Source organism: Urocitellus parryii, chromosome 3 (assembly GCF_045843805.1).
Source record: "Urocitellus parryii isolate mUroPar1 chromosome 3, mUroPar1.hap1, whole genome shotgun sequence".
Lineage (NCBI taxonomy): Eukaryota > Metazoa > Chordata > Mammalia > Rodentia > Sciuridae > Urocitellus > Urocitellus parryii.
Window position 1 is genome coordinate 4,700,349 of NC_135533.1, and position 19,233 is coordinate 4,719,581.

Below are 19,233 nucleotides of genomic sequence, written 5' to 3' on the forward strand. Positions count from 1 at the left end.
AATATGAGCCTTTTTATGTACTGTTGGGTTTGATTTGCTGACATTTTGTTGAGAAGTTTTCTATCTATATTCATCAGAGATATTGGTCTGTAGTTTTTTTCCATATCTATCTATTTTATTTATTTATTTTTGTGTGTCTTTGAATGGTTTTGTTATAAATATAATGCTGGTCTCATAAAAATAATTTCAATTTTGGAAATAGTTAAAGAAGTGGGATTAGTTATTTAAAGGTATTGTGGAATTCAGCTGTAAAGTTATCAGGTTCTGGGCTTTGGTGATCATTGTTGTTGATGGGAGGCTTTTAACTACTGGTTCAATCTCATTATTATTCTGTTTAAATTTTATGTTTTAATATTTTACATAGATAGAATATGTTTTATTTTTAATATTATTTAGTCTTGGCAGATTATATTTGTTCAGATATATCCATGTTTCTAATTTTTTAATCATAATGATTTATGTAATTTCTTATTTCTGTGGTAACAGTTGTGAGATCTCTTTTTTTCACTTCTGATATTACTTGTTTGGGTCTTCTCTATCAATCTTCGTAAAAGCTTGTCTATATAAAAAACAACTCTTTGTTTCATTGTGTGTGTGTTTTGTTTTTCATGCTAGGGATTGAACTCAGGGTGATTTACTACTGAATCACATGCCCAACCCTCTTCTATTTTGAGACAGGGTCTCTTTAAGTTACTGAGTCTGACTTTAACCTTGTGATCCTCCTGCTTCACCTCCTGAGTTGCTGGGATAATAGGCATGTGCCATTGCACCCAGCTGATCTTTTGCATTTTTAAAATTATAATTGTATTTTGTTTATACTCTAATCTTGTTCTTCTAACAAATTTTGTTTTTTCATGTCCTTGAGGTGCATTGTTACATTGTTAATTTGAAATATATTTTCTGATATGTAATTATTGCTATAAACTTTACTATTAGTATAGCTTTTTATGTATCTTATAGATTTTGATATGCTGCATTTTCATTGTCACTTATTTAAAAAATATTAAAGTTTGCTTTTAACTTTTTCAGTTACCCACTGGCCATTTAGGAGCATGTTATTCAATTTCTATGTCTTTGTTTGTTTTCTACTTTTCTAGTTTCTCATTGTGGTCAGAGAAAAATACATGATATGAATTATTCATTGAGAGTCAATGTTTGGCCTAACGTATGACCTGTCCTGGGGAATGTTCCCTGTGCAGATGAGAATGTACATCTCTTGCTGTTGGGTGGTATTTTCTACAAATAGCTTTTAGGTGTTGTCACTCAATACTGTTTTTTTTTTCAGACATTCCGTAGATTTTCTTTAAATTGAGATCTACTTCTGGAGAATTATTTTGTTGTGGATATCACACTGCCTTGATTTTTCATGTTTCTTGTGAGCCCATGTTGATATCTGCATGTCTAGAGCAATAGTCTCCTCTTTCAAGTTTAGAGTAGCTTCTGTAAGAGAAGACTTTTTCATATAGGGTGGGGTATATATAGGGTGTCGGTTGGGTAAGTGCTTTGGCGTTGGTATTAGATGAGCTCAGAAGCATAGTCCTTTGATGTCTTCATCTGTGAGGGCCTCCGTGATCTAGACCCCAGTGGTTCATGAAGGTAGTTGTAAGAGTTTATAGTGGATGTGGGCTCTCAGAGGTGTGTGTTGTCAGGCCCTGGTGAGTCTGTCATCAGTGACATTGTGGCAGATGTGGTCCTGGTGCTGGGAGGTGTGGAGGAGAATGTACTCAGGCTCTGCAGGGCAAGTACGTGTGATGTCATTGGTTGTGGCACCCACAACTATGATATCAGAGCCATGGGGGATACATAGGGTACCTTTCCCAGTCTCTTCGGTTGCATGTGGGAGATGCTTGGGCTTTGGGTGCAAGCAGCTATGGTTCTGGAACTGCAAGATGCCAGGGCTTTTGTCACCACCAGTCATGTGGTCCTCAGGTTTTGAAAGGTGGAGGAAACCTTTCCCATGTCCCTACAAGTATGGCTCCAACCAGGGCTTGTGGTGTTGGCAGCCACAACATGTCTGCGGCTGTTCCCAGGTCTGTGGGAAAGCATGGGTGGCACTGCTGTTTGTGGTGCTGGAGCTACAAGATCATAGATCAGGTCTTTTGTAGGCCCCACGGGCGAGTGTGGGTGACATCAGGTCTCCTAGCATTGGCAGCCACTTTCCTGGAGCTGTGGGATCCTGACCTGACTTTCCCCAGGTTCCAAGGGACAACCTTCGGTGATGAGGGAAAACACAGATGGCACTGTGTCTTGTGGCCCTGGTAGCTGCTGATGTGGAGGGGTCTGTTTTCTGCCTGTGAGGTACACATTAGTCCAAGGTATCTGGTGGCCTCAGGAAGCTGTCTTGAGATAAGGATGGCCACCAGCAGTGGCTACTGTCGCTTGAGTTCTGGGATTTAGTGACTTGCTCTGGTCCCAGTGGGATGTTGTCTGGTAGTTGGGCCTTGTCTGTGTGCTGCTGTGATGGGGTTGCTGGCGTTTTCTGCTTTTCCTCCCCAGCCAGGAAGCTGTGGTGGAGGCTCTCAGTGGTTCCTTCCTTTCTCTGCTCCACCTGTGAAATTCCCTAGGTGATTGAAGGTTCGTGTCATTTTCCTGCTCATATTCAGGGTTCTCCCACAGTCTTCTCTGCTCTGAATGTAGCCTTTCCTTTTTTGCCCTGATTCTTCTCATGATAGAGGCTGATACTTTCTTGGGTCTTACTTCCTTTTTATTCTTTTTCATTCTGTTTTAAATGACATTGTCCTCTTCATCTCATTTTAAGCATTCATTAATGGTGTATAGAAATAGCTGGCTTTTCTGTATAGACCTTGTATCCTGACGCTATTAGCATCTTAGTTGATTTCTTCAGATTTCTGTATATGAGATCATCTTATCTATAAATGCAGCTTGTTTTCTCTTTTTCAGTCTTTTTCTTTCCTAATTTCTCTGACTAGAACCTTTAGTACAATGTTTAATGGAAGTTGATAGAACAGATATTGTCTTTTACCTGAAACCATGTGGGAAAACGTTCAGTTTTTAACCATTAAATGTAATGTTTGTTATGGAAGTTTTATAGATGCCTTTTTCTCAAAGTGAGGAATTTTACTTTGCATCCTAGTTTGTTGAGCATTTTTATTATAGCAAGGCATTTTACTTTGTTCAGAGTTTTATTCTGTATTTTAAAAAATATTTATTTTTATTTAGGTGGACACAATATATTTTATTTTTATTTGGTGCTGAGGATCACACCCAGTGCCTCCCGAGTGCTAGGCAAGCGCTCTAACTCTGAGCCACAATCCCAGCCCATTTATTCTGTATTGATTGAGATGATAAGCTTTTCCTTTGATCATGTTAATGTAGACTGTACATTGATTGAGTTTTGGATGTAAATCAGACCTGCATTCCTAGGATAAATCCAGGATAAAAAATCTAAATAGATGGAGTGAATTCCTTTTCATCGATCAGAATACTTAGTAATGTTAGGATGACAGTAGTCTCCAAGTTGATGTACAGATTCAGACAATTGCCATACAAATTCTACCTGGCTGTTTTGGTAAAAACTGACAACATTTCTCTTAAAAGAATCAAAATACAAGGGACTTAGAATAGAAAAATTCAGGGGACTTTCTAGCTTTGTTTTGTCAGGTGTTTTGAATTTTGGTAATGCATTGCTTGGCAGGGAATTAATGGAATGGGTCATGGCTAAACTGGCACAGACTCTTCCTGTTCTTATGATAGTATGATTTCCTGAACATTTTCTACATGCTCTTAGGATAATTTCATGAGGTTTTGAATGATAAACACATGTACACTTTGGCTACCCCTATATCCGAAAATCTGAAATGTCAAATACTCATGTTGGAAACCTTTTCAGTGTCAACAGTGGAAATTTCCTCACCTGACCTCATGTTGTGGATAGCATACAAAACAAAGGTGCAATAAAAATATTGTATAACTTATCTTTAGGACATTCATGTTAGGTGTATATGAAGCAAATGAATTTTGTGTTTAGAGTTATGTCTCATCATTCAAATATCTGATTATGCATATGCAAGTATTCCAAAATATGAAATAAATCCTTCATCTTTAAAACATCTTAGGTCCCAGATATTTCAGATAAGAGACAACCAACATATTTTTTTTAAAGTGTTTTGCTGAAGAGTTTGATAAGCTCCTTGTGTGTCACTGTGAAAGTCCTACTCTTCATAATAGTTTTTTTATGTGTAATTTTTTTGTATAGATGTCTTTAAAGGTTGTGTTAGCTTTTTTCCTTATAAACATGGAACTTAGGGTAATCTGTTGGTACCTACATTTTACCATTTCTTGTGCAATATAGAATCCTTAGTTTGTGTTGATTTGTAAACTTAGGGTAATCTGTTGGTACCTACATTTTACCATTTCTTGTGCAATATAGAATCCTTAGTTTTAGTTGATTTGTAGCTTAATCCATTTTTGTGTTAGTTTTTTCTATATTTACATTGAGAATAATATAGTATAATCATTTTTGTTTTAATTCTTAAATATAATTTAGAAAATTCAAGAGGGAAAAGCAAAGGCCCCTTTTATCACTTGTATTTCTATCATTCCTTTGTTTCTTCTTCTTTCCTGATCTGCTGAGTCTCTGTCTCTATCATTTTCCTTTACGACTCACTAGCTTTTCTAGCCACTGTTTTAGTTAATTGGCCTTATGACTGATTTTTAGTTTTCTCTCATCAGACATTTTGACTTTCCCTTGTATTTTGATATGAGGGTTTTGCTTTGTTTTGTTTCTTTTAAGATAAATGTCCTTTTCTTCCTAAAGGACATTTTTACTGGGTATAGAATTAAGTGTTGAGTGTTCTTTCAGAACTTGAAAACTGTTGTGCTGCTTCATTCTGGCCCATGGTTTTAGGATCTGAAATCTGCTGTGATAGTTGCTTTTCACCTGTGGATATGGTTTCGTTTCTCTTCTCTCAAGGTGTTTTAGTTTAATCTGTAGTTTTTAAAGTGTGTGATGTATTTCAGCATGGATATGTTTGCATGTATCTTCTTGGGGTTAATTTAACTTCTTGAGTCTGTCGTTCAAGTTTTTTTTTTTCTAAATTTGTGAAATTTTCACTCATTATTTCTTAAAATACTTATTCAGCTTCACCTTCTGTCTTTTCTTTTGATACTACAATAACAAGAGTACCACATCATGTTTGTTATGGTCCCATAATTCCTTTCATCTCTTTCTCCCTTTTTATATCTTTTCACTTTCCTATTTTGTAGTTTCTTGATTTCATTGTTCAACATATTTAGTGAACATTTTGTTTGTAAGTGTATTTTTCAGTTGTAAACTTTACATTTGTTCCTTTTTCATTTTCTTTGCTGAGATGTTACATTTTTCATTTATTTCAAAAGCATGTTCATAATTACTAGTTGATGATGTTTTATAATGTATGGCTTGAAATCTTTAGCAACTAACTCTGACATTTATGAATTTATCAGGATCACCTGTGTTGATTGTCTTTTCTCATTTTTTCGAGAGTTTTCTTGTTCTTGTATGGCAGATTTTCTTTTTTCAATTGAATCCTTTGTATTTTGAGTATTATATTACAAAAGTCTCCAGGATTTATCTGAAATCATGATGGGTTAAGTGGGTCCTTCCTGCCTTGTTACTCCCAAGAATGAATAGTAATTCTGTTTCCAGATAGGGCTCCATTGCCTCATGGTGGGAGGGAAACCTAGGGAACACCAGGTAGAAATGACAGTCTAGATTCTCCTCTGTACTTCTGCATCTGCTGCCTTCCTTTTCACTTAACCTTCACTGGTACCAACGTGGAGGGTGGGCACATTTCACATGGGCAGTAGCTTAAGTTCTAATTTTCCGGTAGACTTCCCTTGCTGCCCTCTGCTGCATGGGGAGCAGGGGCACCTCTGTATCATGTATTGATTCCAGGCTGTCCACTGCCATTCTGTCTTACCATCATCCAGTGGATATACATGTCCATCTTGCCCATCTGTGGTATCACTCTGTCTGGGTGGGAAACAGATTTTAGATTCTCTAAAATGGCAGTGAATTAGGGCTTGGGCTTTTTCTGTGGTGTTTGGCTTATCAAGGTTATCAAGGCTGGATTCACATTCCATATTGCATTGGTTGATTATTGGTTAGCAGGTTTTTGTCTTCCTGCTTCTTTGACTAGAAACAGCAGGCCTTTTGGAGGCTATTATGTATGTGCAAGCCTGTTGGTGTTTGAGTTGTTAGCCTCTGCAACACCTCTTCTTGTATTTGTGAGTTAGAGAGGAAACTAGGGATTGCGTGCTCTTTTTCCTTGGGTACCTGAGTTCTCCATTCTTGCTCCCTTTAGTTGTCTTCATGTGTTTGTCTTACGTATCACTTCCAGGGTTTTTTAGCTGGTATTTAATGGAAGGAACAGGGAAAATGTCTCTTATTTGGAAGGAGAAGTCTGCATTCATTTTTACTCCCTTGCTCCTGAGTAGAGAGTTGTAGGTGGACACACGTTCATTCTCTCCCCATGTGGGAGCTGTTGCATCATTTCCTATCCTCTCTTGAGAAGGCACGTGGCCACAATGTTGTTCCCATGTGCATGTTGTTATATGACTACTTTCAGGGTTTTAGCAGTCTGACTGTGATTTGCCTAGTGTGATTTTCTTTGTATTCATTCTGCCTGGGGTTTGGTAAACTTCTTGAAACTGTAAATTGACATTTTTCATTAAATTTGTGAAAGATTCCACTGACTAGCCCTCCTACCTACCTACTTTCCTTTTTTCTGTTCAATTATCTTCTCTTCCCTAACTCTAATTTCATGCATGTTGGTGCATTTGATGTTGCCTCATAGATTCCTTAAGTTCTGTTAATTTTCTTTTCAGTATTGTTACTTTTAGTTCCTCAGAATAGATTATGCTGTTGATTTAATTTCTTCTGCCATATCCCGTTTCTTGTAAAGCTATTCACAGAAATTTTAATTTAAATTAATGTACTATTTTCTTGTGGAATTCCTCTTAGGTTTTATTTTGTGCCTCTTTGATGCTTTGCTCCTGGTTGTGACCAGCTCCTTCTGTATGTTGTCCACGTTTCCAGTCGTTGCTTTGAAGTTGTTACTCATATTGCCATTTGTTGAGTACTTTTCCCCTAAACAGTGGGTCCTGTTCTCCTCACATGTCTGGAAGTTTTAAATCTTGACTATTGTTGGTGAAAAAGTGCTGGATCCTGCTGTTTTGCTGTAGTCAGTGTCAGGCTTTGTTCTGAGAGGGTTATCAAGGCTGGATTCACATTCCCTATGATATCCTAAGTTTGGTTAGCTGGCAACCTGTGAAATCTCCACTGAATTCTGTCATCAGTTCAGTTGTTGCTTCCCTCTGAGCTACTTAGGGCCCCTCTGTGGATGTAAATTTTAGGGCTGTAAGTGATTTGAGAGTTTATTCAGTTTCTGTAGTTCCCTCTTTGTAAGGATTTCCTTACTTTCCATCCTTTCTGGCATGTTGAACCTTATCTGTCATATCAGTAGTACCACTTGTTCCTCAAGTGTACACTTGAAGATTGTCTTCAGCTGCAAATCTGTCTAAATACAAGTCTTAGCCAATGGTCTTTCCTTCTTTCAAATGTCAAATATCCATCTTCCCACTGCACTCTGCGCTCTTGATTATTCCCAAGTGATTTCAAGTAGTTAGATTTTTTTTTTTAATTGGATAAATTTTATCTTCAGGAAAGATATTCTGGTGTTGGCTCCTCTGTCATTACCTAGTTAGTAAATGTATTTCAATACATTCTTATATTAAAGTATTTAACATTATTATTAAATGTGTTCTGACAAATATACAGTCATGTAACTGTCCTCACAGTGAGAATTTTTTAAAGAGTATTTTCATCATCCTATATATTAGCCGTTATCATTGCTATGGAAATGCCGGAGGCTGGTGAGTTCTAAACAAAAGAGGCTGTCAGTTTGAAGGAGGGCCAGCTTGGCTGCATCATCTCATAGTGAAAGGCACACTGCAATGGACAGACAGGAAGCCAGAGCAAGGGGAAGAGTTAGTTCTGTGATTTCCTGCCAGGGCCCATCTCTTAAAAGTTTTACCACTTCTCAAAACCTCCATACTGGGTACTAGGTACCAAGCTCTCAACTCATGCAAATCATAGCACTCCATAAATTCTCTCAAGACCCTGGGATGTCCGTTCCTCACCACTCAGCTCTTGGAAATCACTATCTGTTGTATTCTGTATAGTCTGCCTTTTCTAGGCTTGATATATGAATGGAATTTTCCAGTGTATAATTTTTTTTTCGTTCTGGCTTATTTACTTAGCATAATGGTTTTGAGATTTGTCCATTCACCAGTTGACAGCTAAGTTTCTTCCAGTTTTTGGCTAATATTTATAAAACTGTTACGACCATTTATGCAACATTCTTCATCTAGATATATCTTTTCATACTTCTTGGGTAAATACCTAGGACTGGAATTGCTGATTTTTTTGAAATATATGCTTAACTTTGGAAAATAGTTTCACATCTCTTAAAAGAGTATCTGTATACTTTTCCATCCCCTCAGCAAGATCTGAGACTTCCAATTGCTGTACATTGTTGCCAGCGCTGGATATTGTCAGTGTTTCTAAATTTTAGCCATCTGCTTGGTGTTAGAGATACTTTATTATGGGTTTGATTTTTCAGTCCTTGATGACTAATGAAATTGAGCATCTTATTATGTATTTATTTTTCATTTGTGTATTTTTGGTGAGGTGTCTCTTCAAATATTTTTTTTCTGTTATATCCTCCCTGGCAATTGATTTTTGTCATTTTATTATTGAATTGTTAGGGTTCTTTATATATTTTTCATAGAAATCATTTATTAGAGATGTATTTTGCAAATATTTTTGCCTAATCAAAAAATTTTCTCAGTGGTATTTATGGAAATGGATTTAATGCTGATGAAGTTTGCTTCTTGTGAATTTTTTGGTTCTTTATTTTTCCTGTTTGGGATCATACTTTTCATTCCTTACTAATAAATCTTTATCTCCAGTTACCTTTAAGTCAAATTAATATGTATTTGAATATGAGATATAAGGTCAAAGACCTTTTTATTTTTCACATGGATATTATCTTTTTCCAGCATAATCCCCCAAAATTATATATTCTCTTGATTTATCTTGGCTCCTTTATCAAAAATTATTTGAATATAGAATGGTGAGTCTGTTTCTGTATTCTCCATTCTGTTCCATGCATATATTTGTCTGTTCTTATATCAAGATCATACTGACAAAAATATATTTTTTCAAAATCATGACTTTGTATTGATGTTTTTCATTTTGATTCAGTAGCCCTTTATCACATTTCTTTATATAAAGTTTTATCCTATACTCAGACTATAATGTCTTTTCTTTGAGTTTCAGTTAATTATTGTAACTGAAAAAGTCATTAAAAGAACGAAGGAATATTATTTTGCATCATCTAAAAGTAATCCAAAATAACTATTAAATATTAAATATTTAGAGCAAGAACAACATTTGATATTGTTGCTTTTTGTGTTCATGTTGAATCTGGTAATGTGAAAATCACTTGTTACTCCTGTGATTTTTGTGAGCTCTTGGCACGTCATGTGGCTGTTGTAATTGTGTGGATTTTATAGCATTGATGTTCTTATTCTATTACCTTGTGATGATGGTCATCCCTACTTCTTATTTGGAACATAGTATTTTGGGGTCTGCTCTGTTACTTTTGATTACTTAGGTGGAAGACATGAACAATTTGGCCACTCAAGTTCTACAAGTGTTTAATTTGACCACAGTCAGCTCTATGTGGCATTACATGTGCCAATATCATGTTATTTTTTACTAGTGTACTATTGTAAGAACAGAAGTTCTTGTACTATTGTTGAAATCTTTAAGATGAGCATACTTTCCTTTTAAATTTGAAGTAAAACTACACCAATGTTTTGAACTAATAAGAATGTAGTTCTATCTCTCTTTATAGGACATGTTTTTAATGTATCCAGTTGACTTATGATATCTGTATTTATTCGTCCTCATATGAAAGCTTTTAAAATTCTGTCCCTGTTTTTGATGTTTCTACCTTTTTAAAAATATGTGCTGTTTTCTTATTAACTTTAAAATCATATTAAACTTATATGAATTTTTTTTTAAAGTTCTAGGGATTGAACTTGGTGCTCTGCACAATCTAGTCAAGCCCCTTACCTCTGAGCATTATCTTTTTTTTTTTTTTTTTTTTGAGACAGGGTCTCACTAAATAACTCAGACTGGCTTCAAACTTTTGTTTCTCTTGCTTTATAGCCTTATGAGTAGCTGGTATTACAGTTGTACACCAGTATTCCTTACTTAAATTAATGTGTTAACTTAAAAAACCCCAACTTCCAAACAAAATAAATTCTCACAATAATATTCTTGATTTGGTACTTTGAGTAATAACAACAACAAAATCAGTTCTTATGGTAATTATGTGGGGTTTTTTTTTCTTTCTTTCTTTCTTTCTTTCTTTTTTTTTTTTTTTTTTGCTAAGGACAGATAACTTGGAATCTATTTATAGTGATTTTATCTGAATGGTTTTCCCAGTTAAAATCATCTGCATATGCTACAAGTTACTTGAGAAGAATAAGAAATCCTAACCCACAGTTTCCCAGTAGGGAAACATCAGATAGAGTTGCTGGTATTAATACAGAATTTCATGTGAGAAAAAAGCAGATATTTTCTGTTATAAGGTGACTCTTTATCTGAAATTCTTAGCTTTTTGGAAAACTTCTTACTGAAGAATACTACATAAGCAGCAAATTTCACCAATAAATAAGTGTACTTTTGTGAGAACACCCCGAAGGGTCAATACCTATAAGCTGAACTGGGACCTTGAAACAGCAGGAACACCCCGGAAATTTCATCCTGCGTCCATTGGGTTATTTGTCCTGACTCCAGGGTGGGCACCATCATCACTACAACACTTTGCTTGGCCTGCCTTTGTCTATGCTTTATGATTAAGTATTTCATAGTTACATAATCATATAGTCATATCTAGCTAATGGAATTTTCTTTAATATCTATATCTACTCCTGTTTACCTCCTGGCTCTGTGAGCTAGGACAAGAGTTTAACCTCTGTGCTCCATTTATAAAATGAGAAATAATGATATCTATCCAACATGATGGTGGTTAGACTTGAATAAGGTAGTTCTTATAGAGTGCTTGGCCTAGTTGCTTGCAATAATAGTGCTCACTAAATCTGTATGTTAATCACATTTTATTGGCCAACTTTGTGCCTCTCTTTAAATTATGAACTTCTAGAAGGTATCATTGTCTATTTTTAAATTGTACTTATTTTTATAATGTAAAATTTGTTGTTCTGTATCCAGAATATTTGTAATTGAAATGGAAAGTTGTTATTTTTATATTTTGACATTTCAATTTCTCTGAGATGTGTGTGGCTTTACCATATGAACGTTTAAAATTTTTATATAGTCAGTTTTACTCATTTTTATTTAATTATAGTAAAGATTATTGCTGTTTGGGGCTTGTATTCAGGTTTACTTCAATATATTGCTGCAAATAGAAAAATTACTATTTCTTGGACTCAGTAAGTAGAGGGCACATTTGTGGGCTTGGAATGCTAATCTCTTCTGTATTATCTTGTGGAAATCTGAGATTCTGCTTCATTTTCAAGCAGAAGTTTAAAATACCCTTTTAACTTCATGGTGTTGAGTAAGACATTGTGTAATATAAGTGTGCTGTTAAAAAGTCTGTAACAGTGATCTGGCAGAGGAGGGCCAAGCATGGGGGGTCCTTGACATGCTGTTTGTTATCTCTTGTTGCCCAACAGATTACTGAAAACATAAAGGCTTTCAAAGGCACCTATTACCTTAGGTCATAAGTCTGCACAGGCCTAACTGTGTTCTTGGTCTAGCCTTTCAAGGTTCAAATCAATATTTGGCTGGGTGGGGGCTCTGCCCAAGCCCTCCCCTAGAACCCTTCTGGTATGGAGGGATTTAGCTGTGCAGTTTAGGACCAAGTCCTCCATCCCTTGCTGGGTCACTCACTCTTGGCTCCTTGTGTCTTCAAGGATACCAGCAATGTATTAAATTTTTCACTCATCCTGAATTTCCTTCACTTCCCTTTTGTACTATTAGTTGGAGAATTGTGTGACCGACAAATATCCCTTTCGATTATTTCAGTTAGTTGATTAGTAACCTTAACCACAACTGCAAAATCCCTTTGTCATGTGTTATAATGTTACCTCTGACAAATATCTCACCTTAGTCTCTGGATTAGGGTGGGAAATCTTGGTGGGGGTGGGGTTTGGTGGTGTGCCTACCAGAAATTACAAATTGAGGAGTTTGGATCCAATCCAAAATGTATCAGGGATTCTTTAGAAAGACTGCTGTGAAAGTAACCAGGAGGATAGTGAGAAAGGAAGGATATCAGCAAGAGAAAATCCTGTTCTTCGTTTTCTTCATTTTTATTTACTTATCTATTTATTTATTTTGGTTCCAGGGATTGAACCCAGGGGCACTCAACCACTGAACCACACTCCCAGCCTTTTGTGTGTGTGTTTTTTATTTAGAGACAGGGTATAGCTAAGTTGGTTAGTCTGGCTTTGAACTTGCAATCTTCCTGCCTCAGCCTCCCAAACCCCTGGGACTACAGGTGTGCGCCACCTCACCTGGGTATTTTACATTACTTTTTAAAGCAAATGCTTCAATTGGAAATGTGTGTTTAGTAGTGTAAAAATTGGAATAATTAACTGGGTCAAAACAACAATAACAGTAAATCATCAAAATATTCATTATTGCCCCACGAGGTGGTCCATAGCTCTAACTATAGCCACTGAGGAGGCTGAGTGAGGCAGGGGGATTGTGAGTTTGAGGCCTGCCTGGGTATCTTGGCAAGAATTTGTCTCAAAAAATAAAAATGGGTTGAGAATGTAGCTCAATGGTAGAATTAAAGCTAATCATAGGGTTATAGCTAATTAATAGAATTTGCCTTTAACACCTATGTCTATTTAATACCTACATCTATTCCTATGAAGCTACTGTGTGTGTGTGTGTGTGTGTGTGTGTGTGTGTGTGTGTGTGTGTGTGTTTTGCTGGGGATTGAACTCAGGGTCTTCTGCTGCATGGGAGGTAAGCATACTAACAATTGAGCTATATCCCCAGCCCTCTTTATCTATTCCTGAAGTAAGCCCTCTTTATCTATTCCTGAAGTAAAATTTGGGGAGTTGGGGGGTGCTGGGGTTTGAATCCTGGGCAGAAGAGGCCCCCTCCCCAAATTTTACTTCAGGCCTGCTCGTACAATAAATTATTTGATAATTTGACTTTTATTTTAATTGGTTTATTTCAGTTTTTAATGCAAAATTTTTGCTTTTGATAGACTAAAACACCTGAATCTCAGTAATAAGGTTTCCCTAGACATACTATTAGTGTAGCTTATTTCCTTAGATGGCAGATCTTACACACTGAATGCTGATTTTTTTACTGGCTTTAATTTTTAGCTATAGTTTCATTTTTTTAGTCTTAAAGTTTAGCAATTTCCAAGTTATATTATTCCTCTGAATACCATATTTGCCACATCTCAAAAAGATTTTGTGATTTCTTAATCATTCAAATACAACATACGCTTTTTATTTTAAAAAGTCTGCTATTATGTAGACAGGAGTTTAAAATTTTTTAATAGATTTGGGAACTTGGGAGTTTATCCTTACATTTTGAATGTTTTATTCTTATTGTAGATTGAAGGATATATTTGCTTTTATTGCATATAGCATAGGAAATACCTACCGTTTGTGTATGTGGACATTTAGATCCTGTATGAATTTTTTGAAAATTTTATGTACATGTGAATAGAATGAAAGGGGTGGGGGCAATATAGATCCTGTATGAATTTTTTGAAATTTTTATGTACATTTGAATAGAATGAAAGTGGTGGGGGAATGCATGTATGCACACACATGAGCAAGTGCATGTGTATCTGTGTGTCTGTGTCTTTCGAGGATCCAACCCAGGGCCTCATGCATACTGGGCAATTTCTGTACTGCGGAGCTGCTCTCATTTTTGGAATAGAGATTTGTATGTATCTTTATGTGAGCTTAAATCAAGCTTTCTATTAAATTCTTTGTTTTATATCTACTTAGTAACTTGAGAGAGATGGTAAAGTCCAATTTATGCATGTACTTCTCTTTTCTTCACTTTTTATATTCCAAAAATATTTATGAGGTTTAGAAACTTTATTGAATTATTCTTCTGAATTGACACTGTAATACTTAGTATTATTTTTGATATGTTTGCTGCTTTTTAGTTTGAGAATTCTGTTTTCTTTACACCAAATATTGCTATACCTTCAGTTTTTGATAGTATTTGTCTATCTTTATCCACAGCTGTTTGTATAGTGTGTCATGTTCCTCATGTGTATCTATATACATATACACATAAAAATGTGTATGTGTTTAGGTATAAAGTGTGTGAGTATATTAAGTATGTTTTGAATGTTCATTTCTTTTAATAGGGAATTTAACCTGTGTACATTTATTTTTCATGGAGTTGAATGTTATCTTAACAGCCATTAAAACTTTAGTTTCAAATAATTTTTCTTGTATACCTTTAAAGGTACTCTACTTCTTCTCCTTTTAATTTAATATTGCTAATGCCTAATTTTGTCTTGCTTTGGAAATGATCTGTTTGGCTTCCCCAAATTTCTCTTTATCCTTATGTTAAAAATTTGCCCAATTACTGGGTTTTATTGGTAATGGGACATTGTAATTTGAAGCTGATCTTTAGGGAGTTTTGGGAGGAATTATGATGGAGACTAAGCCTGGAGACTTTGGTTTGGGTTCAGAGGTCAGTGGAATTGATATGAAGACATTTTGTATTTTAGGTTTGTCTTCTGTTAAGTGGAGATTATACTTAATAAATGTTTTTAGTATTAGATATTTCAAAATTTTGCTTCTAGGACAATTTCTATGATTATGCCTCTCCCCTCTTTCTGGCATTTCTATTAAATAGATTTTGACCTTCTGGATTAGTGTTCCATGTCATCATATCTTCTCCTCTCACTTGCCATCTTTGTTCTTTGTTACAAGAATCCCAGTGACTAATAATAAGAAATGATTGGTGAACTTTAAAAACAGTTTTGGAATGTGAAAAGTTTAGTAACTTTACGTTTCTTAGAACACCTAGTCTAAAACCATTGTTCTTGTTGATATGGAATAATGACTTGATGATCTGTTCAACACAGATGGAATGTCCCTAATCTTTTGTTGTAGTTTCATGATGAAAATTTAATCTCTGAAAAATTTTTTGGTTATGTTTTGTATTAAAGATTTGTTTGGAGAAGTCTTCATTTTGGTCTAGAGTTTAGGAAGATCTTCAGACTCATATGCTTTTTTTTTTTTTTTTAGTTGTCCATGAACACAGTACCTTTATTTTATTTTCATGTAGTGCTGAGGGTCAAACCCAGTGCCTCCCATGTGCGAGGGGAGCACTCTACCACTGAGCTACAACCCCAGCCCCTCAGATTCATTCTTATAATCGGTAATAGGAGTTCTCACTGAGATTTTTAAAAGTATGTTTTTGGATTAATGTAAAACATAACACTACTTTTTCATATCTCCTCCCTTTTGTTTTCTTTTTTAAAAAATATTGTTTTAGTTGTAGATGGACACAAATCTTTATTTATTCATTTTTATGTGGTGCTGAGGATTAAACCCAGTGCCTCACGCAAGTGCTCTACCACAGAGCTACAACCCCAACCCCCTTTTGTTTTCTTTAATGATTGGACAGAGTTAGAAAAGAATAAAGTACTATCTAGACTTTAAAATATTGTCTTATATTCATCATTTAGTTGATAACATTACTTAAGGACTATTTACCTTATACTCATTCTCCCTAAATGTTAGTTTTATAATTGTTATTTATTTTATGAATTATTTGATTTCTGACAAGTGTATAAGTGCCAACATTACAGAAGATCCCAGTGGAAATTCATTCTTTGGTATTTTCTGTAATTTTTACAGATATTTTTTGTGGTACAGGAAGATCCTTCCCAGCCGGTGTGTGTGGCGTCCGTACTCTCTGAATGCCAGGTGTCCTCAGCTGGGCCGTTGGAACAGATGGGTTTTAAGGGTTCACTTACATGCTCTTAGTGCTTTATTTCCTCCCCACTATTTCCTGATATCTTTTTGTGATGATGTAAATGAGTATGTTGGATAAACTCCAGTACTTTTCATAATAGTTTAGCTAATGTCATGTGATATTTTTCTTTGAAGGCCTGACTAAGAGAACATATTGGTGTCTCTAAAATAATGTAGGTGTTGGGCTAAGGATCAATTTACATTATTTTTTCCTTACATATATTTAAGTAAAACTTATTATATCTTATTTGTCAAAGTTATTTTTAGTGAAAAAGACTTATGTACATCGTGCCAATAAGAACCCCTATATTTTTTTACCATTTAGGAGAAATTAGTTTATGTTAATGTGTTATCAGAAAATTTTCTCAGCAGATTAACTGTATTTTCTTCTTTCAGCATTTTCTTGACTTCTCTGGACCTTGATGTTATTATTCTTGTTAACTCTAGGATTTATTAATATTTCGGACATATTTAGGTGCCTTGGAAGGTTACATTATAAAACAGCCTATTTTGGGAAAAAAAAAACTGGTTGTTATGCTTTAATCAGAGAAATAAGGCTTTATTTTCTTTTTTAATGCAGTAATGCTAAGTATAAAATAGAAGTGAAATATGTACTAGTCTGGACATGTGAACATTATATAAAATTAAAATGTGATGAATATAACTAAAACTTGAGTTATTTACAAGTTTTACTGGTCTATTAATTCGAAATCAAAATGTACAGAAGACAAACCAAGAGTCTCTAAGCTTTCTTATGTTGTTTAGTACAGTGGATTGATAATAAAGAAGAAGAGTTTGATAGTATGTGATGGTTTATTTACATGTTTATTTACAAATTTACATGGAAGATTGAAAATAATTAAAAATCTCACATTCCCTGGTTAACATTGTAGAATCAGTGCATTAGCATGTGAGAATACTCATCATTATGCTCACAGAATCTACCTATTTTTGTTATGTAAGGTTTCAGTTGTTTGGTGAGTCACGTGTAGGAATAGGATTGCCAGGGTGGTATCTATTCAGTGTGTGTGAGTGTGAACACCTGTTTATCAGGGCCTTTCTGGTCAAGGAGCATTCCTGGTGCAGTGGATGCAAAGACGGTATAATCTGGTACCTTACTCAAGAATTTTGAACTAGGGTGAAAAAAGATAGAATTACCATGTGGTGGCGTGAATGTGAAACAGCATGGTGCATGAGACATTTAGGTGTCTCCGTAGAAAGAGGTTTTAGAGCCACTCAGCAGTGTTTCATAAAATAAAAGACAATTGTGAAAAGACTCCCAAGTAGGCTTAGGCGGATGAGGAAGAGTTCATTAATTGTTCAGAGACAAAATTGAATAAGCAAATGCAGCATTGTGGGTAATTCCTCCCCACAATGTACACTCATTGGCCCTCTACTCCCCCTGGTGTTTGTGGAGACTTTTTACATTGCTTTCCACATCTTGCAAGAAAGTGGAGGCAGGCCAGTGTGGAAATGGGGAAAGATATACCCAGATGAATTAATTTCCCATCACACTCCCAGCTGTGGTAAAGAAATAAAAAACTAATTGCTACAGTGAAGTATCTGGATTTTTATGTCCCCACTTTTATCTCCCTTGGGATTCTTGGGGTTGGAACCCAGGGTTGTAAGCATACTAGGCGAGCACTCTAGCATTGAGCTACATCTCCAGCCCTTTATATGTATCTTTAATCAACTACATATCTGCCTTTTAAATTATACTATTAGACTATTTGTCTTTTAAATCTTTAGTTGTACATTTTTGACAAAATAGGAAAATTTGAAATGCCAGCTTTCTAATTTGAATGGAAGGATGAGTTGGTGATATGACAAGCATTCCGTTGAGCACCTTAGGTTTTATTATTTTTAACTGGTCCTTTATTCACAGGTGCAAATTGTTTTACTAGTATGATACAAATAACTTTTTTTATACCTTCCTTATCCCTACATTTGAATGTTGCTTTTTAAGGTTTTCTAATGAGACTTCTCTCCCTTTTCCCCTCCAGCGATGTGCATTTTGTAAGCACCTTGGAGCCAGTATCAAATGCTGTGAAGAGAAATGTACCCAGATGTACCATTATCCCTGTGCTGCAGGAGCCGGCACCTTTCAGGACTTTAGCCACTTTTTCCTTCTTTGTCCAGAACACATTGACCAAGCTCCTGAAAGATGTAAGTTTATGACAGATGTATTTTTAAACTTCTTTCAGTGTGTTTACTTACACTGTACATTCCCTCCATGTTATTCTACTTGTACATAATCCTGGTAGTCTGAGGGATCTTTGCAATAGGTCCTTGGGGGAACTTTGTTAACAATTTCATAGAAATTAATTCCAAAAGGCTATTTCCTCAAAAATTTAAAGAGAGCTTTTATATTCTTGCTTTTTTAAAAAAATTAAACCATAGAAAAACATACTGAGTATAGTATTTCGAATATGTGCTATACAGCAGTTCATTAAAAGGTTAAATGGTAATCAGTGTCTTTACCCACAGAACACTGTGCAGTGGGGGGAGTTCAAAGCCAGATCTCTCTGGCGTTATCTGAGGATGTCTGGTGTAGGAGCGTCCAGTACTTCATAAATTTGTGGGAGCTGTGTAGCCTTGGGAGTTGTGATAGGAAGCTCGTTGTGCCTGTTTGTGATTCGTCAGTCTTGGGTATCTGTAATCTGCAGTGGTCTTTTTTTTTTTTTTTTAATTTCTTTTTCCAATAATATTTTAGAATTCAGTGAAAATGTTAAATGTTTGACTTTTCTGGTTTTTCACTATATGGATTTCCAATAAGCATGTGGGATCTTTTCCCCTAGAACATTGAATTTCCATACTCATTGTAAAATCTCCATGATGTTTTATTCAGTCTTTTATTATGTCACTTCTTACTTACTTGTTATCTTTTATTCATTTCTTACCAGTGTTTTGATAAAAGCTTTCCCCTCTGTCTTTTCCAGGTTTATGAATCATATATACTATTTCAGGCTTAACATAAAGTAATTTCAAGTACAATTAGACTATATAATCTTTACTTTTTATCTTCATTTTGTACCATAATTTCATCTTCAGTTCAAATTTTGTTTCCACATATATAATCATGTGCTCTTACCAACTATACAGGTGAACGTTATGGATAAGGCATACTAAAATTCCAAATCATATTTAAGCTTATAAATAAAG

At 35.3% G+C, this 19,233-nt stretch overlaps 1 protein-coding gene across 2 annotated transcripts in view; it reads left to right on the plus strand.

Moving 5' to 3' along the window:
• Positions 1-19,233, plus strand: part of Kmt2c (lysine methyltransferase 2C) — a 269,564-nt gene that overhangs the window by 120,619 nt on the left and 129,712 nt on the right. For both annotated transcript variants that reach the window (XM_026413840.2, XM_026413847.2), the window contains exon 7: positions 18,075-18,237. In XM_026413840.2, the coding sequence (XP_026269625.2) occupies positions 18,075-18,237 (163 nt within the window). The remainder of the gene's footprint in view (positions 1-18,074; positions 18,238-19,233) is intronic.